The following is a 23,413-nucleotide window of genomic DNA, read 5'->3' on the forward strand; positions in this document are numbered from 1 at the left end:
CCTTCCCTGCCTGCCGCCTTCCCCCTCACCCCCTGCCAGTCGTGCTGGGGGGAGTCGGGGATGGGAGCGGGGGGGCACTGCCACCATGAGCCCCTCCCTTTGCCCTCAGGCAGGGAGGCATGGGGAAGCTCCACTGCTCAGGTGGCTGGGGCATGCTTGCTGCCCCCACAAACTTCACAGAGACACACAAAATGAAACAGACTAAGCCCTTTATTATATATATATAATTATTGCTTTATGCTATAGCATTTTAGAAATGTCATCTATCACATGTGAAGCACTGTATTTGGTTGTTTATCTACTGCACAAGAAGATGGTGTAACTACTTTTCTGTTTGTTCATGTGGTCATCAGTAGTGGCAATACCTGGGAACACAGTGTGTTAGCGCTTTGCTAAGCCAGATGGCATGTGCAGCACATTTTGATTAATTGCTAGTCTGTTAGCTGACTGCAGGAGTGCCCAGGAGGGGGTCACAGATTGATTTTGAAATTGACCCTGTCCCTGTAAAATACTTTGCTTCTTGCTTGGAGCTGTTAAAGAAAGGAACATGGCTGCAATATTTTTCTTTCTTTCTGCAGGAAAGCTTGAGCTCTTAAAATAAATACATACAACCATACACTAGACACACAGTGTGTGACCATTACCATCAGTGTTTGCACTGCATTAAATCACAGTGATGTTCCAGTTATTCCTTAATGTGCCTCCTCCCTTATATAATCAATCTTTGTTGCTCCAGTGGACTGCTGTTTATTTGGATAGCAGCCTCTCCAAACCTCATAAACTCTAGGACTAAACACAATTTACTATTTTTTGTCAGATAGGTGACATACGCACAGAAAAAAAACCTTCAATTTCTAAGTTGGTTGCTCTTGAAAGAAGTGATAATCCTTCTGTCCTTACACAGGAAAAACACCCTCTGAAGGCTACAAGAATTTTGTTTGTTTTAGGATGTCAAATACAAACTTCTAAACTAACTCTACGTGAAATCTGGTCCTGCACACCTGGCCTCCGCCTTGCCACCATTTACATGTGAATAGTTCTGAGCTCAGAATCAATAAAAGCCCTGACAGAATTCTTGACTACCTCCGTTCAATGTGACTACTCACATGCCTCAATTATATTCACATGCTTAAATATTTGCATGAGCAGCAACACAAGGCTTTTTATAGGACTTCAATGATATAACCTAAATTCAACTTCTCATTTAAACTTAAACAGAAAATACTCTTCTCCTTAGAATGCTTTGACAATGTAAAATTTGTCATGAAAATTAGTCATGTGCTCTTCTACTTTTAAAAATATCTATCTTAATATACATAATATATATCTTAACAACAACTGCACACCAGAATGAATGCACACCAGAAATCTATCAAAGACAGGAATACCCAATCACCGGTGGGGGCACATTTCTCACAAGAAAACCACTCTCTCTCCAGTCTCTCAGTCCTGATCCTGAAAGGAAACTTACAAAACACTTTCCAGAGACGAGCCTATGAACTCCACTTCATCAGCCTCCTGGATACTAAAAATCATGAACTATAGACATTGGATGTATGACACATTATAGCCTGCCTGACAGATATCTGACTCCCTAGGTACCTCTCCACTAGTTACCAGCTACATTCATTCCCTCCCTCCCCTCCACACTCCACCCCTCCCCTGTCTCTCACCCACTGACTCCTCAACCTACATTTTCACTGACTACCTGTCTTGTATGCATACCACCTCAGTCTCTGGCTTCTTTACTTTTCATTCCATCCAGGAAGAGCACACACCAGCTCCCAAAACTTCCTTATCCTGATGAAGGGTTTTTGAACCCGAAAGCTTGCTTAATAATTATTTTCCAACTATTTAAGTTGACTAATAAAAGATATCAGCTTCATGCAAAGAACCTTGTCTGCCCACCTTAATATAATACATTCATAAAATGTTGACCTTTTAAAAGAGAAAGGTAACAGTGAGTGCATCTACACAAGATGCTTAATGTCCATTGGACTAATTCTATTGTGCATCAGTGCAGCTGGCAAAAACCATGCTAATGTGCTAATACACAGTAGATTAATCCAGTGGGCATCAAGTCTCGCCAAAAAAAGCGTTCCTCTCTGCTAATGAGCAGTAGTACCTATTAAGACACATTAAGTTAGTACCTTTTACTACAGGTACTAAAATTAATGCACTATAATTATGTGTAGCTGCATCCAGTAAATACAGTTCCTACTTATATTTAATATTTGTTTGGTTTGCCAATGGCTTTTTATCCCCTCATCTTGAGATACAAAGTGGGGTTGGAAGTAGACCTCATGAGGTCATCTAGTCTAGTCCCCTGCTCAAGGCAGGATCATCTTCAAGCAGTAGCTGAAACTCTAGCTCCACTATGTCGAGAGTTTTCTCAATGACTTTTATGGCCCATATTTCACTCTAAGGGTCCAGTCTTGCTCATACAATAATCTATACAGGTCTACCATTGATTTCAATGGGAAAAGGGTCAGGCCCTAAACAATAATTGATCAGATACAGTTGGCTTGAGGCTACAGCTGTTTAAATTAAAAACATTAAGCATTCCTAGAAACATTTTCCCCAATATATTTTCTAGCCAATATGCCCAATACACAGCAGATAATAAATATGTGCTTTCTACAGAGCATCATAAAAAACCCTAAATCCTCAATTTCATAGAAATGGAAACTGCAGTATAAAAGCTACTTTATAAAATACAGAAACTGTGCCAATAGAAATTCTCTATGACATGGTCAGCTGTTTGCACAGTATAATTTATATTCATCCAGCAAAATGACAGTAAAGTATAAGTAGAAGGTAGAGAGAAGAATGATGTAAGTCAATGTTTATCAAATACTAGACATTTGGCAATCTTGAAATTGTGCTCAGGATACACTGTTTGATACCATTATCCATTTGTAAATTTTTCCCTGACATTTTATCTTAGGGAAGAAAGTCAAAAGAAAGACCACAAACATCTAACCATAAAGTAGCTTTTATTTTCCTATTCTAGTGAACAATTAGATCACAGGAACAGAATTCCAAGTATTTCCAACACAGAGTTAAAAATGTGCTTGTTTTTAAAATGAAAGATGTCACTTGCTGCATTCTATAAAAACTCTCTGAAAACTTGTCATGGAAATGTCAGATTATCAATATAAAAAGGCTGTACATACAGTTTTGCCACAAAAATAGTGTGTAATTGCACATACTGGCACAAAGCTCTGGATGCTAGTAGCAGAGAGTTATTGGTTTATAAATACACCTCTCTCTCACTCCCTCTCTCACACAAACACACACTGCTTTTCATAAAACCAAGGCTATGCTGTCTTTTACAAACATATAGTCAACGTGATAACCGAAGCACAATAATCCTGGGACAGTATGCGTTATTTGCCCCTCTACAAATGCAGATAAAGGCATGATGGGATTTAACGTGTAATCCACACATGCTTGGTAGGAGGTGTGATTATGGGACTGCAATCAGATCCCAACACACCTTATTGCTAGTGCAGGGGGAGCCCAGGATTGCACCTCTATGGCTGGAAGACCACAGCTGGTCTAGCGTCCCAGCCACAGGGACACTTCATGCACCCTGGGGTGCCCCTGTGGCTGGGAGCCCAGGTCAGCTGATGGGGCTCCCAGCAGTGGGAGAGCATGGTGCACCCCCACGGCTATAAGCCCCATTGGTTGACAGCCACAGGGTCCCTGGCTATATGTTCAATTAACAGCATGATAGGAAGCAGCTACAAAGTTAATCCAAAAACAGATGTAAAACTTTGTAGCATATTCCTCTTCTTATCATGCTATTAACTGAATGAACGTGTGGCCACGTCACTGCTTAAGATATGATTAACTTGTTAATCATGCTTTAAGCATAACATGTAGATGGGGCCTATGACTGCAAAATTCTCTGCTTCTCTTCTAGCGAAGCTGACAGCCCTGTAACAGTCCAATGGAGTACAAAAAGAGTAAAACTGGGAGCTAAGAATTTCTGAATTCTAGTCCCTTCACTGGCTTGCCATTTGATTTCCTAGTGTCTGTTTTTCTTTCTGTTAAACAGGAAAATAATGCTTCAGCCATATCATACAGGTGTTAAGGTTTAGATAACATCACTTAGAAGGTTTCCATCAGGGAACCTTATCTTTCACTTTATGCTGGGAAATTTCAATGCTTCTGCTTCAAGAGAATTAAGACTGAGTATGCATTCATGTATCAACAAAATTATCCAACTATTTTTAAAACAGACTAACACAGAGACAGTAGAAGACAGGGGATAGAAAGACAGGGCAGAAAGGAAACAACTGAGTAGAGGAACTGAGAAACAGGAGAAGAAAGGGAAGGAAAGAAACAGAAATTAGAGTAAAGAAATATTAAATCTGTTACACCGTTGCCAAAGCGCATGCCTGGGAATAGCTTTTAGCATGCAAAAACCTCTGGGGGATTATTGAGGATAAAAATTAAAGAAGAGCTAACAAAATAAAACCAAACAAAAGCTCTGATCCCTCATGCAGGGACTGCACTTGTGTTTCTTTCCTCCCCTACACCCAAAAATGACTAAAGGCAAGGTATGTTAGGGTCCCATCCTTTACAAGGATCATATGTAATCAAACTAAGGTAGGTTCTTTTCAAAAACAAAACTAAAGATTAAAAAAAACCCTGCATTGCTATTTACTTGACTTAAAACTGAGGCACCAGTTTATGTCTATGTTATTAATCCTCTCTTAGAATTCGGTATAATACCCTGATTTCTAAGGGTAAAATAAACACTGTAATACAGGATAGAGAATTTTCTGGTTAAGACACTAGCATGGGACTTAAAATATCTGTGTCTAAGCCTACCTCTAATACAGATTTCCTATTTAAACTTTATGCAGACAGATGCTATATGATTTATCCAACTCCGCAGCTATGAAAAAGTAAGTACTGCTTCAAAGACTTGCAAAAGAAGGAAATAATATTTACGAAATATCTGCTATATTTCATGCATGCAAATAAAAAACAAGAAAATTAAACAGACAAAGCTGCAATTTTCCAGAAAAAGAAACTGATCAAAGCACTCCTGCTATTTTAAAGTTTGTGATTACTGATAAATCAGAGCAGGTAAAATGTATCCAACATTAACTTTGAAATTGTGTAGGAATAAAAGACAACTCTCACACCCCATGTATGAATCTTTTTAGGTTGAGGATTAAAGCAGCCAGAAGTCTTGTCTGCACTGTGTTCCCACTTTGAGACCTTGGCACTTTCAAGCCATGATCAAAGCCAGAAATCAAATCTGTGAAGCTCAATCGCTTTCCCATCATTTGACTGGCAATATCAGCCTTGGTCTGAACAGTGTGTGAGGAGCTCAAAACCATGGGGGTAATGTACTACGATCAAATCACAACAGAAAGCATTTCAGGACAGCTGGGACACAGAGGTCCTTCGCAGCCACAAGCAACTTATTCTTCAAGTCCTGAGAACCAGAAGCTGTTTCTCTTTTTTAATTTTGCATTTTAGGATGACAGGAACATGATAAACAGCCAAAGCCCAGACACACCAATGTATGAGGAAGACAAAGGGGCTTTCTGATTGACAGAAGGAACCTGGAAAAGGGGAAGAGACCCACCTTTTCTTCCTCTAGGGATGGCTCTGGACAGAGATGCCTGAAATTTTAGACCTTAAAAGCTTCTCCCATTACTAGCAGCTCACTTTGCAGGTAAACACTTTCCTGGTTCACTGCTTCACCATTGCATATCTGAAACAGAATCTCTACTGAAAAGTGATAATGGTGGAAAAATGCTCTGTCTGTTGTCTTGCTGTAATTTTTCAATTGTGCTCGTCTGTAGTCAGTGTACTTCCTCCTCCTTGTTAGCCCTTGCAACTGGATCTGACTACATGAAAAGCAATCCACTAAAAAAAGAATAGGATTTACTGTTATAAGAAGTCAAGGTTTCAGTATATTCCAACAGTCTATCTACCACATGTCTGAAAGCGACTAAACAGGAAAAAGAATGTTTAATCTAATCTTAATTTTATATTTAAAGGTTAGTATTTTCAGCTGATGTATTAATTTGGTTGTTTGGTAAGCTCAGGATTTTCTGCATCATTTTAACTCCCTAGGAAACATTAAAAAGCATCATGTAGCATCATTAAGTAGCATCACATAGTACCTAAAGCCAGGAATTTTCAGTGTACACAAGGCTCAAATCTGTATTTTAAAATTTGTGTCCTCCCCACTCCTCCACGAAAAAAAAAAAAATCTATGCTGAGTTTAGACCAAATGTGTCATCCCCACCCCCTGCCTTCTCCTGCATTATGAAAGTATTAACTGAATTCATTCTCTATCTTGTGTTATGGAGGAGTGAGGAGGGAAAAGATGCTTTTTTTTCCCCTTTCCATATTATTTCCTGAAATTGGTGCACACCCAAATCTGACATAGATGTATTAACTTAGTTCAACCACTACAAAAAGTTTGCTTGGGTTGAAAATGGACACACTGCTTTGAGAAAGTTGGGAGTGACTGCAATTAGTTGCTAAGTGTGGAACCCCCTTCACTCGACTGCGGCATATTCTAGGATCAGAAGCTACACGAGTGACTTCCATCAGTCCAAATCACAAAACAGATCAACAAGCTGAACAAAGATGTTAGACTATAAAAACCAGGTTCTTCATCTGAGTCTAGTACAAAAGAAATGTATATAATATGGAAGATCACAGAAATTAGTTCATAGATGAGAATACCACATCCTCAGTCAAGTATTCAAACTCCCTTCCCCCACCATTTAGCTGCACTGAAAATCTTATTTTCAGTCTTAAGGAATTAAAGTAAAACGTAGAGTTACTGATGACGAGAGGCAAAATCTCCTTTAAAAACAATATGGGTTGTTCAAAGGCCTGCATATCACTAATGTGCTATCCTTCTTTTTGAAAGGAACCAAAAGGGAGACCTTCACTTTTATTCTGGGGTTATTGTTTGAGGGTATAATTAAGGCTTAGGAAGTACAATACGAGAGTAAGTAAAATCAACTAAGTTCAAACAAGCAGAGTTCAGCACAAGAAAACTACTTTCTCAAGCTTGCTGGAAAAAAATTGCTGAAGACAAGCCAGCACACATAAATTAGATGCCTGGATGATCCAAAAAGCTTTTAAATCAAAGCTTTAACTTAAGGTATTTATTAAGACAGAGGGTGATAAAATGAAAATGCTGCTGTAAAATAAGACAGTACCCAAGTTTCTCTCTCCAACTATTTTTATCCCCATTCTGGCCAACCCTGGCTTTGGTGCTGCCTTTATTTTTCTACTCTGGATGTTATCCTACGTCCCCCTCCAGCATATCTGATGGTTAAAGAAATGATTGGGAAAGTGATTTGGGTCTAATCGTGATTGTTAATGAGTTGCTGTGTGACACTGGGCAATTTACTTCATCTGTGTCTCCATTCCCTCCTCAGTCAAACTGGGATAATAAGATTGGGATAGGTTGCAGGTATGCTGCCTGGACCCTTTTGAAGAAGACTGGCTTCCCTGTCCTCTTGTTCAAGGGTTCTAAGGAAAGGGCTGAAGGATTTACAGAAAGGAAAGGAAAAGGTTACAGAAAAATCGGCTTAGGACAAAGGGAAAGAAGGAGAATCATAGAAAAATAAAGCTGGGAAGGAACCTTAAGAGACTGTATAGTCCTCTCTCATTTTAAAGCAGGATCATCTCTATCCATATAATCCCTGATGATTTCTAATCTATAAGCAGAGAGCTGCAGATAGCCATGTCAGACTGAAGTCAGGCAGAAAGCAGGGTAGCTTCGCAGTCTCTAGACTAACTAAAACAGAGATGCATAAACTTTTGTATGCAACAGCTTACTTCAACAGATGATACCTAAATTGCACTTGAAAACTTCCAGTAATGGAAATCTGACTGTGACTCGGTACAAGTATTACATTTCTCATAGGAGTTCACCATTGCCTTGATATAACTATGAGCATACAAGCATTCACTCCATTTCTCCTGAGGGAAACATTCCCTTCAGGAGAAAGATCTTCCAGGTGTCAAGTTGAGAGATAAATTCTCTTGCAAGAATGATTGCTTGTATGCTCCCCCCCTGCCCGATCTTCTCTGGTAGGGGAATGGAGCAGTGGGGCAATGCTCTGTGCATTTCCCAAGACTGGGGACTGCCTGGTCAGGGGAAAATGGATGGGGAAAAGTTTGCCTATATTTGATTTAAAAGAACACTTTAAAAACAGTTATCAAAGTTTGAGAGGAATATAATGAAACAACGCAGCCGAACGGCAAATATCCAAGAGCATAGCTATATATCAGCAGCACACTAATTATAGCACAACTTTTCACTCCTAAAATCTAGATACTACTGCTTAATTAGCTAATGCTTAAACAGCTACTGAGGCTGGGAAAAGACATTACGCGTAAACCGGTTTAAGTGATAAGAAACTAGCTTAAACCTGGAACAGAACAGATGTTCAGTGCCCATAAACCAGTTTGAAAATGGCTGAAACCAATCTGAGATAAATCTGATTGAATGTAGTATCAGACTTAACCGATTTGGGTCAAACCAATTTCTGCAATGCCTGGCCCAGTCCCCTTGCTGGTTTAAGTTAAACCAGACTCCCCCAGCATCCTGGCATGTTCTCTGGGCTGGGCAGGGCTCTCTGCTCCACAGCAGAGCTGGCCCCTTGCCTCTGCTCCCTGGCTGTAGCTCCGCCAGAGACTGCACATAGTGGCATCTGCCTGGCTTCTCCCTGCTCGACCCCTTCCCCTCATCACTCCCTGCTAAGCAGGGATCCCCGTCCCTTCTGCCTTACACAGACACCTCAGCACTAGCTAGCAGACCACATGCTGGCTACGGTTGGTGCTGCAGCAGACAGGACAAAGGCAGAACGGGTAGCTGATAATGTCCCTCTGTTGTTTTTTTAATGGGGTGATAAACACTGTGTTATCAATTCATCAATTCCCTGCTAAGCTGGTCAGGATGGGAGGGGAACCCTCCCTAATCAGAGCATCCTTCTGGGCCCTGGTTATGCACCCCTCAGCTCAGCACTGTGGCAGGGAAGGAAAGGTTGCTCTAGCACTCCCTGGCTTCCAGCCTGATCCACTGCAGGCATGTGCTAGCATTTTAGTCTAGAGGCGATGTCTGTATGGTTACAAACTGACTTAGCCCATCCAGGTTACACTAACCTGCAAAGAGTGAATTAATTCAGACTCAGCCTTTTTGAATATATGTCCCTCGCCTGAGAGTCTATAGCAGTGGTCACCAACCAGTGGATCTCGATCCACTGGTTGTAACAGCCAGAACCAGAGTGATTAATAAGCAATAAATGTGCTTCTGGGAGGCATTTGGTATTTTGCACGTTACAGGGGTGGGCAGATGAGAATAGGATGGGATTCAACACTGACGAGTGCAAGGTTGGGGAGGAAGAACCAGCACCATACCTACAGGCTGGGGAACTCCCTTGTCATCAATGCAGAGGCAAAAAAGGATCCTGGAGTCATCACTGATGCCAAGATGAACATGGGCAGGCAGAGTGGGGATGCAGTCAAGAAGGCCAACTGTACCTTGTCATGTATCCACAGATGCATCTCAAGCAGGTCCAGGGAGGTGATCCTCCCCCTCTATGCAACACTGCTAAGGCCGCAGCTGGAGTACTGCGTCCAGTTCTGGGCGCTGCGCTTCAGGAAGGATGTGGACAACATGGAGAGGGTCCAGAGGAGGGCCACTCGCATGATCAGGAGGCAGCAGGGCAGGCCCTACACGGACAGGCTACAGGACCTGAACCTGTTCAGCCTCCACAAGAGAAGGCTGAGGGGGGATCTAGTGGCCCGTTACAAACTAGTCAGAGGGGACCAGCAGGCACTGGGGGAGTCCCTGTTCCCCCGAGCACTACCAGGAGTGACCAGAAATAACGGTCACAAGCTGGCAGAGGGTAAATTCAGATTAGATATCAGGAATCTGGAACGAATTTCCAAGCGAAGTGGTGCAGGCTCCTACCCTGGCAGTCTTTAAGACAAGGCTTGACAATCACCTTGCTGGGGTCGTTTGACCCCAGTACTCTTTCCTGCCATGGCAGGGGGTCGGACTTGATGATCTGCTCAGGTCCTTACCGACCCTACTAACTATGAAACTGACTGGGCCCCATACATAAAGCTGTAGCTGTAAGGTTAGGTGACCCAACGGTTTCTTGCTCAGGGTTCAGTCTTGATGATAAAACTGGATCTAACTGCCTGGCACACCCAACACATTCCAAGAAAACATATCCGAAGAAAGCATACTCAAATGAAGCCTAAAAGGGGTTGGAACTTAGGTGGAGCAATGTCAATTTCAAACCTAAAGGTGCTGAATCATAATTTGCTTATTGGATAAACCCTAGTCTGGGTAGTAACCTTTTATGATAATTTTAACACCTTTCAATCCCATAGGGTAACAGCTATAGGGCAACATTATGAGTGGCTCTGAGGCCATCAGAGTAACATAAGACTAGGTATAAAAAGCACATGCATCAGGTAACCAGCAGGAAGAAGGGAACAGAACGGTCATTCTGTTCCATGCCTGGACCCCGGTGTGAGTGAGGATCGGATCCTGATCAAGGGACCTTCCCCAGTAATCCCTCTGACAGCGTTGATCAAGGAACACCTGGCTTCGCTGGACTCACTTGATGTGTACCTGGCATTGAGGGACTATTGATAAGTTGCCAACCCATGTCTCTCTGTTGTTTTGAACAGCCTAGTGGCTAATACCCTCGCAGTGCTCAGTTGGCCTGTGACAGAATTGATTTATCTGTTATTATCTGTTGTTATTATTTACTATTAGCTCTTTAATACTGCATTATCTGCTTATCGCATTTATCTTTTTGTTAACTGTTGTGTGTGTGTAAGCTATAATAAATTAGCCTTTATTTCGCTCCCAACTTTGCCTCCTTGATCTGAAACTGAATCAAACACCCAGTTGGCCTGTGATAAAATAGATACACTCACAGTGCCCAGCTGGCCTGTGACAACCGGTAGATTTCAGAGCCTTTTGTTGTAGATCTCAGAGTCTCTTCGAGTCAATCTGAGGCTGGGGTGTGGGGCTGAGTGGCCATGTGCATGCACACACGTGCCCCAGCCCAACAGGTCAGTCTGTTGGGGAGGGAAGGGGCAGGAGCTAGGTCAAGGCTACTGCAGTAAGGGACAGTGCTGCAGAGGAAGGAGCTGTGGTAAGTTGAGTGGGGCCCAAGTCAGATGGGACTTACCTGCCAGGGAGGCATGCCCCCAAATAATTTTTTCTCCTTCTGCCTTGATCTGTCCCCTCCCCACTGACTAACCTGCTGGGCAGGGGGGAAATGGGTGGCAGCAGTGTACAGTGGATCTTGGGTTGCTTTTAAATGCCAACGGTGATCTCCTACTTAAAAAGGTTGGAGATCACTGATCTATAATGTTCGGCTTAGCTGTGAAGTAGCAATTTATTGAAAGCATCTTGCCATTCCACTGCTAACCTTTGTATCCTCTCCTAGGTTACTGCCTACCCTGTACCATGTATAACTTTATTTGGCATGTGAAAAAGGAATTGAACATACTGTTCAGGGAAACTAAAAAAATTAACAGCATACAGAATGTTTAGAGCACTGTTTGATATTGCACTCAATCAAGGACAACAAAAATGTATATAATATGATTTAATCTCTGCAAAGCTCCATACTACACACTCATGGACATTTCCTCCAATTATTAATTGAAAGCAACTGAAACGGAGGTAGCTTTTGCACTTATCTTGGTGGTAATGTTCAAAGATACAGAAATTTCAACAACAGACTTAATTTACCAACCAGTAGGATTTCAAGACTTCCTCTTCACAAAACCATTGGGTATTTTCCTTTTATGAGATATACATGCAACCAGTTCACAGAACCATTTTCTAAATAATGTTCATATTTAATGATGGATTAGTTCATATTTAATGATAGAATAGTTGGTAGATCAAACCAGCTTGTCCTAAGGACTTACAGTTCTTTATTTACATTTTCTCTTCCATTTTTAGGGTAGAAAAGCTGCTCTTGTGCCAAAAATTAAAATTCAGGCATGTCTGGATGGCTATATGTGTAGCAATGAGATTTGTCACTTCTTAGATCCTTTAATATTATTTAAAAGTAAATGTAATATTTAGGATTACAACAATGGTAGTGCAGAGACCAATACTGAAGTCATTCTGCTAACTTTGCACAAGGGAAGACAAGTTCTATATGCAATAGGTCAAGCTGAATCATTCTACAGTGGTTTCCTGTTTACACATTTTTTAAAGCAAACTATCTTCCAAACATTTCCAATGAGAAGAATATGTAATTATTACTGACAGATTCCCTGACCAAAATATTTTACATGTATGAATAGAGCCAAGTTATAAAAAGAACAATATTTAAAAATGATCCCTATGAAACAGCCATCTCAGAAAAAGAAAAGTTCAGCCATAAAATGATGTGATTACTACACAAGGTGCCAAGTTAGAAAAGAGTTAGCCAAGTAACCCCTATACAGGTCCCATGCGTAGGTTTCAGCCAATATAAATTGTTACTCTAAATTTTGGCCACCTTAATGGCTAACCGTTTTTTAGCTTATTCATTTTTCAGCAATGATTCTTTTTAAAAATAAGAGTTGTTTTTAAATTCCGTGCTCATAAAAGGTACTGGACTGATGCCCTGGACACTGAAGTATTTCTGCTTATCCACAGGGTATAGTAAGGAAGGAAGGAGCAATATGAATCATTGCTGCACACTGCTGCATTCTTTATTAGCTATAACCATTCCAGAAAAGCAGCCGGGGAATCAACAGGGGCAATTCAACGAAAACATCTGTTCAGCACATAATGGTGGTCAAAATAGCAAAATGAAACATTTGAGGAATACCATGAGAAATATTGTAATGCCATTATATGTTATGGTGCATGTGTGCATACGTAAGTGCATAGACAATAGTGTTCAAAATGGCAGCCTGTGTTTAGTTCAGGTCATCTACCTGAAAATGATGCAATAGAAACAGAAGCAGTGCAGAGGAGAGAAAATGAAAGAATTGGAGGCAAGTAAAAATGTTCATATGAGTAAACAATGAGGATGGTCTTGTTTACAGAAGAAATAATAAGAAGGAATATGAGAATGATATAAAATAACTGGTAAGGAGAAGGTAAATACAGTACCTAAAAAGAAATGCATGTTAGATTAAGAAGATTTACTTTCTCTGAGTAAAAAGGGCCACAGATTCATTACAAAGGGTCCTGAATTTATTTCCTACTTTGGAGGCATAATTAGACCCATCAGCCTGACTTAATATCTAGGTATAGGTGTTCAAGAAGCCCACGGAGGAAGCACTTTAACTTTCAAGCTTTACTCTAAGCACCCATGGTTAGGTCAGGAGGAAGCAGAACACACATTAGCCCTTGGGAGGAGGGGGCTCAGCAGGGAGAGGAACTCTTGAGCCTAGCAGGTCAGGGGGAGGGGCTCTTGCATGCCTCCCATTGTACCCTGCGGACTCCCTGGGCTGCCAAAGATTCCCAAGAGGAAGCGAATGGCCAAATCAAGTAACCAACCACTCTTTGTGTGTCACATTCCTGGAGGGGGGGGAGGGAGAGAGAGAGAGAGAATGTGTGCACACTCATGCATTCACACAACATCTGCATGTGTGTGTGTCTGATGCCCAGGTTTTACGTGCGTGTGTTTCTGATGCAGAAGACGAGCTCTGGCCTAGGTCAGACCACTGCTCCTGGAGCAGTGGTGAATGGGGTTCCATAGAATGTCAGCAGAATGCAACGTACCATGAGTTGTGATGAGACTGGTCCAGATGTTCATTACAGAGCTCTAACCTACAGCACTAATGTCTAATCCTACATCTGCCACTTTAAAAATGGAACTGCCATTTCAAAATGAATCCACCACTTTTACAGCACTCTATGTGCTTTGACCGTCTGTTCGGTTACGGTTGTACGTTCTCTGCACGTAACCACACAATAAGTATAACTTCTATGCTTGGCCTCCAAGAACAACTCAGGATGGTTTTTAGTTACGTGTTGGAGAGTTAATAGAAATGTCAATATTTTTCATTTGAACCTGAGGTCATATCAGCTCAAAGTTCATGGCATAAGAACTGGTCCCCAGTGTACTAGATACATGAAATTCATTGTGCTGAGAAAGGAAACGTTCAGATAAACAGGGAAAACACATACCCAGGTATTCATATCCAGTACAGTAAGATTTCCTAGCAGTGAATATCAAGAGAGAGTGAGAATCATAATTAGGCTACAATTAAACACAGATACTGATTTCAGTCTCCTTCACTGAAAACTGGCAGAATTGAACAGTTCTCTTTTAAAGGAAGCATCAGCCAAACTCAACATGAAAAAGTAACTGTGTACACAAACTGACCTCTATGATTACACAAACTGACCTCTATGATTATATAGCAAATCTTCCCCCAAAAGAAATGTGATTTTTAGCTATCCTATGAAACTGTTCATGTCCTCAAGAAGCCAGTTTTGACATTAGGAACATACATACACTTTTGTCTTACGGGCTCTATAAAGCCACCTTAAACAAATGCAAAATGTAGGCTTGACACTTAGTAAAGAAGGGAGAGATGCTATAAAGTTGAATATTATTGTTGAGGGCTGTCCAATGGCTATCACCCACCAGAAGACAGGCTACTCCATTGCTGTGAATTCTTCTAGAGGAGGTAGGAACTAAGAAAAACTGTAGTGAGAAGAAAATGGGTAGACACTTCCTTCAAGGGCTTCAGTAAATTTTCTGTCCATATAATAATTCATGGCTTCTGAACATAGCTACAAATGTAAGGTAGTAAGAAAGAAAGAGAAATTCTTGAGAACAACCCTGCTGTCTGGAAAAGAAAAAATCCTCCTATTGCCAGAAACTACACTGGAAAAGATTGTTGGCCCAAGATAAAGCATATGATCAATAAATAACAGGGATGATGGTCTCTTTTACAGACAATGATAACATCTTCCGTGTTGATAGGTGCCTGAATAAATTTGGGTATCTCTGTTTTGGACTAGATTCTTTTCTCAGAACTTCCTGGAAATATACCAAGTCTAGCACTATTCTGTTCCTGCCGGGTTTATTTATGAGCATGAATAGGATACAGTAAAAGCTTCACTCTGCATCAGGTGACAGGCAGCTTAAGGGCTGTTCCCATTCTTTGCCGCCTTAAAGGACAACAAAAATGGCAGGAATCTCAGCCCCAGAACTTTGATTTGGCCAATGAAGCATCTCCCTTGAATGCTCTCCAAAACCTCTAAGGAAAAGACACACCAAGTATACGTATGCTGAAAATGACAGCTGAATATTTATATATAATTATATGCTTCATACTACAGAGGAAGAGAGAAACTCCCCAACAGTCCTTGCCAACCTAACCTAGGGGAGAATTCCTTCTTGATTCCAAATCTAGCAATTGGTTTCTGAACACATAGGCTAGGGACAGACATTCAAAAAGCATGAGCCTAAATTGATTCAATCTTTGCAGGTTAGTCTAGCCTAGGTTGAACCGATTTGCAAGTGTATGGACATTCCCTCAGGACTGAGGAAATACAGGCACATGCCTGCAGTAGCTCAGGCTAGAAGCCAGGAGAGGGAGGGGGGTGCTACAGCAGCCCTCTCTTCCTTTCCATAGTGCTGAGCCGAGGGAGGGCCTGGCCAGGCCCCCAGCAGGATGTTTTGATTAGTGAGGAGTTTCAACCCCGACCCTGCCTGCACAGTCTCAGACTTTTCCCTGCTCGCTGCTGAAGGGGTGGGAGTGTTGCAGGACCCAAGCCCCAAGCTAGTTTCCTGAGGAAAGAAGGGGGAGGAGGGGTGAGTTTCCAATGCATGTGTCTGTTGATGATACTGAATGTTTCAATCTCCCTCCCTTGTTTCTTCATTACTTCTGCAAACCTGACAGGCAAGGTAGCCAGCAGTCAGCTGATAATACAACGTTCAGCAGCCCATCAAGAAAACAAAAGCCTCTCCCATTGGTTCAAGCTCTTCTTAAACAGCTTTTTCCAAGGAAGGAAGGAATGGACATTACCAGCTGAGCTGGTGATTGGCTCCAAAAAGGCCTAAGCAGACACTGTTTGTCTGCCTTTCTCCTGTCCCAGTGAAATTGGAAACACACACACACCCCCACACACCTCTCAGCATTAGCTAGCAGACCACATGCCTAGGGTCCATGGGGCTAGGGTCTGTGTTGTGGGAGATGGGAGGCAGGAAGGAGGAGATCCCTGCTTGAGCAGTGAGCAGCAGGGGGAAGGGGAGGAGGGCAGGGGGAAGCAGTCTCTGCCAGAGCTCAGGCCAGGAAGCAGAGGAGCAGGGCCAACCCTGTTCTCTGGAGCAGACAGCCCAACCTAGCCCAGCCCAGCCCAGCCCAGGACTGCAAAGCACCTGGGATGCTGGGAGAATCTGGTTTAACTTAAACCAGGAAGGGGTCTGGGATAGACATTGCATAAGTCAGTTTGACCCAAATCAGTTAAATCTGTTACTACATTCAACCATGTTAATCTTAAACCAGTTTCAGCCATTTTGAAACTGATTTATGTGCACTGAGCTTATGTTCTGTTACAGGTTTAAACCAGTTTCTGATCACTTAAACTGGTTTATGTGTAATGTCTGTCCTTAGCCATAAACAAAACTCACAAGCCAGAAACCATTAGAAGCATGAGTATATCACAGGCCATGTTCAATGATTCAGAGGCAGGTAAAAGGCAAAAAGGTGGTTTGGTTAACTGTCCATAAAACTGTCAGTACAGATATCAAGGAAGAACACATTTAATGAGGCCCTTGGTGAAGCAAGAGCTGTTGGAGTATTTCCCAGAGAGAAAGGTCTTACAGTCTAGTTACTGAGGAAATCAGCATGGACTCCAAGGCTTAATTCTGCTTTATTTTAATTTTCCATTTCAACTGTGAATCGCTGCTTCACAATCACAGATATAAACAGGCAAACAATTAGCTCCCTATTAAAAAGGGAAACAACTAACATTCAGAGCCCTCACAACATTACCCAGCCCTTACGTTTTCTCAGCCACAGTCCCCTTGGCAGGTGTCTAGCATCAACATTAGAAGTAAAATCCCTCAGGCTAATCATAGGCTGGCCTGACAACTCAGGGCAGCAGCACAAAACAAAACAGAGAGAAGATTGCCAATTTAAGAGTCTTAATGGGCAGTGGATGAGGGAAGGAATGCATTTTAGAAGCTTTAAAAATAATAGTTTTCCCCCTGCACAATATTTTCTTGGCCCGTATTTGTAAGCGATTCCAGGGCTATTGAATTATGAAAAAAAACAACCCAGAGCTCCTGGAGTTTTGCAATTATCAGGGGATTCTGTGGCCACAGAATTGCAGATGGCTACATGCCACAGAAATCTACCACAGAATATTTTAATTCCAAGGGTTGTAGTTAGAGGTTATTTTAGCAGACAACTACTCAACTAAATATATAATGGAATAATTTCAAGGAACAGTTATTTAAAACTTAAGTACTGAAGGGTTATACATTTTTATTATATATTTCTTACAGACTCAGAGAGAGAGAAGTTTAAATGGGTTTCTAATCAAACAGAGAAACAGATACATATTGACAAAGAATGTTAAAACAAATTAAAAGTGGTTACCCTCTACTTATAAATATTATGTATATTTGCAGGTCAAAATACATTTCATAATGCTCATTTAAAAAAGGAAATTATTGCTAACTGCTTTTATTCTGATTTTTAAGACTGAAATAAGCAAGAGTCAACTGCAAATTTTAGGCATTATTCCACTATATTTGCTTATGAAAAATACTTCCCAATATACATAGGAAATTGTTCAAACAACTTAGATAGAAAGTAAATATTTCTACATTCCTGTAACTGCTGCCTTAATGTCATATTTATAGTTTCAATATGCTCTAAAAATATTATACATCACTATAAACACACACAAATTATAACCCTACCTCTTCCTCACCATTACACAGCACACTTCTATATTCTTTGGAGACTTCATGTTCAGATATAACACAGATTTTTGAACTACTAGCAATAATTTTGAACTTCATGACACTATACCATGAAGAAGGTCTACTTCATTAAAAAGCAGAAGGTGTTCTTATCTCAATCTCAAAATCAAACAAGTGGGCAATTGGCTGCTTCCCATAATTTTTTAATAGAAATGGAAATACTAATGACATACCTGAAAAAGAACATGAACAGAGCAGACGTGATGCAGAACAAAAGGACCTATAAGAAGCAGAAATAATTTTATTAAATAAAAGGCTATACTAACACTACAGGCAAACCTGTTTTAGATCAGAGGCACTCTCACAGATATCAAAATAGAAGTTTTATTGTCACATTTCATGCTCTAAAAGCCTCATTCAAGTCTACTAAAATTAACAGGGAGACATTCATTGATTTCAACAGGCTTTGGATCAGGCCACGTATGTCAATATAGACTGATGGATATATATATGCATTTTCATTCATTCATATATCTATAGATAAATCTATATATCTATCTAGATAGCTATAGATATATCTAGATAAATATATAGATAGTTATAGATATAGATACAGATATCTATATCTATATGAGAATGCATAGGGAGCAGAGTGTGGAATAAGGGGGAATTCCTTTTTTTTTTTTAAATCAATTTTCACATAAACTACTAGGTGATTAAATCATTATACATGTATTCAAGCAAAAGAATGGAAGGATACCAACTTTTGTGGAATAAAAGTAAATTTAGGTTCCTGGAGAATGGTTAGTAGGTTATTCCATCTGAAAGACCATGAATATTATTTTCAAGGTCATCATCAGAACACGAATTTAGAACCCTTATCATAATTTAAATTTCACTGTATTGCATTTGGAATTATAATCATCCAGAGATAAAGAGGACAATATATACACAAATATTATTCAAATAAAGCTGGAAATACTTAGAGCTTCCTTTTGAAAGCTACTTTACAATAAACATGTTATTGATCTAAACCCCCAAATGCTTTACAAAGCTATTCTTCCACAAAAAGGAAAAGAAAAACATGGACATTAACATGAAAGGGGGAGAAGAATAAGTACAGTGCATCTCTTGCTGGACTCTGCTGGTCCAACAAAGTGCAGAGCATGCCCTCTTCACAATCCCAACCAGGGCTGCCTTATGCACTGCTGTCATCTGCTACCAAGACGACTAAGGAAACCTGCAGAGTATGCTGAAACGTGTGCACAGTCCTCCTCTCCAACTGCATAATGTCAGTGCTGCACACTTTCCACACTCCAAGGCTTCACTATTAAAATGTCTGCACACATTTCTGGGTAAGTTTCTCTCCCAGGAGAACAAGCCTGGGAGAATACTCCCACATTATTTGAATGTGAGCACATAGCCTTAATCTATGCTAATTTACTAGGTAGACAAACCCTACAAGAAAGGAAATAATTGTGTTTGATATTGAATGCAATGGTGTTAAAAAGATATGGGCAAATTGGAGGGATTTTTGAAAAGGGCAATAACTATATTAAAAAAGGTGACGAAAAGACTGAAAAACCAAAAAAACCAAAATCTTAGCTAAATGAAGGCTAAAGGAGGCCACAACAATATTAGTTTTATACATGAAGGGTGTAAACACAACAAGAAGAAAAACATTTTAAAGGGATGTATGAACATATAAATAGAATGTGATAAAAGGGAAAATTCAAAGTAGATTATCAAGGAAAATCCTTACATTTCCACTGCTTTTGACTTAGAACTAGCTTGTGACACAAACCTGTCTGCAGTGTGTCCCCAGAGGCCTGCTGCCTGTCCCACAGAACAGCCCAAGGTTTGCCCTAGCAAAACCCTTTATCCCCAACAAGACTCAGTACCACTGCCCTTACAACAGATCTCACAGATGCAGCAGGAGAATCTCTGCTGGCTCCAGGTGGCTTCCCTTTGGGTGAGAGAAATTTTAGGTTCCCCTTTCCATAGAATGGGCTAACTTGGAATATCACTTGCCCAGAGATCACTCTTTACCATAGGAATGGGCAATTATTTTGGGCAGAGGGCCGCTTACTGAGTTTTGGCAAGGCATCAAGGGTCGCATGACAGGCAGCCCAGGGTAGATTAATATTAATTTTCTAAAAATTTTAGGGGTCCTGTGGGCCAGAAAGAATGGCCTCGTGGGCCTAGGATAAAAGAATCATACAAGATAAAGGGACCATAAGTTTGAAGACAGAACAAAAAGATTAGCAAAGTTCCTTATTCTCTTATCTGGCTACCACCTAGTCTCTTGAAAGTGATGCCAATGTTTTCAGAGATCAGTTTTCCTGCTGATTTGCCCAGTCCTGGCTGCTGGGCATCTGGACTCGTCCAAAGCCTGAGAAAATCCAACCACCAGGCCTGTCTCACAGACTCTAAAATAATCCTCAAGTCAGCTTCTCCCCTCCCCTGACCCATCATTGTTCATGGCAGAGATATGTGTTTTCTGGACAATCTTCCAATGCCCTAAATAGAGCGTGATCTAATTTAGCACATTTATTTGACTGATATTTAGTAAACAAAACTTTTAAATTACCCCTATGTGAATTTTATGTCCCAACAGTCACAGGTATTTGAACTGAAATATTTGATTAGGAAAAAAAATTAAATATAGCACATTTAATGTGGTTTAAATATTATAGTCAAACAAATTCAAAGCTTGATGTGGAAAGAAGTAGGCTTTCTCAGATGATGTTTTTCCACCCCTTTGTTGTATTAGCTTTCTGTATATAGCTTGTACTCTTTCAAGACAGTTTCCACATGTTATTAAATGTTTCTTCACTCCTGTTGCATTGTTAAGCATACTCCTTCCCACAATATTTACATCTACCAACTTTCTCCCTTCCTTCAGTGGCCTGAACTTCACGATAATGATGCCACACACTAGTTTGGTTTTTTTCTGATTAGGCATTATTATGACTACTTTAAAACCAAAAGCACTAAAAAAACCCAACAGATCCTATGCAAACACTTCCAACTTCCCCAGCTCAAGAAAAGAAATGAGACATGACTCTATGTGTTTGCTGAACTGAAGGTGGAAAAAAATAATCAGTTTCAGGTTTGGTTTTGCATTCACTTGCAATCTGAGATGAAATAATAATTTTAACTTTGGTTTTGAATTGGCCTGCACAGCCAATTAGGTGAATTCGTAACTTGATTTTTGGTTCGGATTATTATGTGACTGTATTTACCCTCCTGTTTACAAATCAATAAAACATATATATATGTTCTCACACATTTCCTAGGGATAATCACATGAAAAGCATGCATTACAACTTTGAAACTGCCACGCTTGCCTAATATTGTATTGGCATCTATTCATAGTTACTAATGAATTTTATGAAGCAATGAATTTTTAGAACTTTATTTTTTCCACAGAAAAATAAAGCACTGGAAAATTTTCCACCCCGCATCTCTGGCTCATGGATCTTATAATTCTCTAGAAATGCCTCTCCCTAAAAACCTGGCATTCTGCTGACTGACGGGTCATTTCTTTCAGATGCCTTTACTATCATGCAGTTACTTTCCCCATTATAAGCAGAAAATAACTTGGGTGCCCACCTGACCCCTTCTGTCTTTGACTGGGAGTGGCAATGGTCCTTGCCCTAGTATCATAAAAGCGAAAGATTTAGCAATTTCACCTACTTATTTTTCCTAAAGTATGTGTCTCAGTTCCCTTGACTAAACTGTGTCCAAAATCATAAAGATATATACAGGAAAAAGAATCCATATAATAATAAAAGTGACATAAACGGGTACAGCCTAACTTTGGCTTTCCAATGAGACCACAAATACCATATCAGCGAAATAAACAGAAGAAAATCTGCATGGCACCCCACAAACCTCCAAAATAGGGTTTGTGACAGTCTGTAGACACTAGGCAATCTACTCTTGTGAACTACCCTCGATTTTATTGTTACTGTGCTTTAGCTCATAATTTGAACAATGCTTGTATTTCAGTCCAATATACCTTGTTTCTACAGTTAATGAAACTACTGCACATTTAATGCTTTGCTACTGGTGACTACCTGCTTTTTCCCCCTCAGCATGTTTTCACTGCTACTTTTTGGCACAGTCCCATATATAATTTCCAGCCACATGTGCTGTCACAGTTGCATCGCAGCATGTTGGCTAAAGTTAATTATTTTATTTTTGCAGCAGTGGTAATACTGGCGGCAGTCCAATCTGTTACAATGTTCGTTTGATCACAAAACAGCCAAGCAGAACACATGTCATTAGGCAAAGAGTGCTATTCAGGCATATAGGAAAGCTCTATTTTACAGATTTTACATTAACATTATTGGTGATTTTTACCTACATCATTTGCAAACGTGTTTTGGTACGTGTTGACCATTTCACAATGTGCACTGAAAATCTCTAGTGAAACTACCTTGAAATGTAAATTTTAAGTCACTTCTGTGAATAGCTGCTCCTAGGTCACCCCCTACATCAGGGTCTGTTCTAATCTAATCCTTATTATTTTCTAGCTCCATTAAATAAACTTCTCTCTGTATGGCAATCTCCTTGATAAATGAATTAAGGGAGATGAATATACACAGGCCTCAGTGTAAGAGAGTTAGGACCCAAAGACAGATGCATTTAATTCACAAGAAATTTAACAGCTACAGGTCTTCTTGTAGCTAAGGTCATGTACACACATTCAAATGATCTGGGAGAACTCTCCCAGGTTTGTTTTCTGGTAGAAAAACTTACCCAGAGATGCTTGAACAGACATTTGAATGATGAGCCCCTGAAGAACAGAGTGCTTGCAGTGCTGATGCTGTGCAGCCACGGGAGCTCCTGTGCCGACATCTCAATGTGCTCTGCAGGCTCCCTTGATCTGCCCAGAGACAGATGGCAACAGTGCACAGGGCAGCCATCGACTGACCCAGACAGCTTGAGATCAGACTATATCTCCCTCCAGCACAATGTGGAGATTATGAAGGGGGTGTATCCCCACTCAGTGGAGCAGTAAAGTCTAGCGAGTCACACATTGTGTCCCTAGGAGGGTGTAGCTAAAGCAAAGTATCCTGGGATGCTGGAGAATTATACTGTGGCTTCTCTCACAAGAAAACATGTACATACATCAGTTCTCCTAAGAGAAACTCTCCTGGGAGCGTTTTAACTCTAGTTGTTCCCAGGTTATTCTTCTCCTGGAATGGCTATCTTTGCTGTGGGAGAAAAATCCTGAACAATTGTACACCCATGGTTTCTCCTGGCAGAGCAGCAACTCTCCCAGAAGAAACAGGAAGTCTATATATGGCTTGAGGTTGACTTGTTATGCACCCAAGCTATTATTTCTGTAGAATCTTAAGGCAACATAAAGTGTTATAATACAACCAACAAAACAGAATGTAAGAGCAGTACTAAGAACCAGAATTGTCAAGGAACGCTGCTTGTTCCAGAAGAAAATAAAAACCCGTGCT

General features: G+C 40.6%; 1 protein-coding gene across 3 annotated transcripts in view; it reads right to left on the bottom strand.

Annotated features, from left to right (window-relative positions):
* The window catches only part of TMEM135 (transmembrane protein 135), a 345,516-nt gene that overhangs the window by 94,469 nt on the left and 227,634 nt on the right, over window positions 1–23,413 (bottom strand). For all 3 annotated transcript variants that reach the window (XM_019530374.1, XM_019530373.1, XM_019530371.1), the window contains one exon: window positions 18,167–18,213. In XM_019530374.1, the coding sequence (XP_019385919.1) occupies window positions 18,167–18,213 (47 nt within the window). The remainder of the gene's footprint in view (window positions 1–18,166; window positions 18,214–23,413) is intronic.

The sequence above is a fragment of the Crocodylus porosus genome, unplaced genomic scaffold (genome assembly GCF_001723895.1).
Source record: "Crocodylus porosus isolate Cpor-Errol unplaced genomic scaffold, CroPor_comp1, whole genome shotgun sequence".
Classification (NCBI taxonomy): domain Eukaryota; kingdom Metazoa; phylum Chordata; order Crocodylia; family Crocodylidae; genus Crocodylus; species Crocodylus porosus.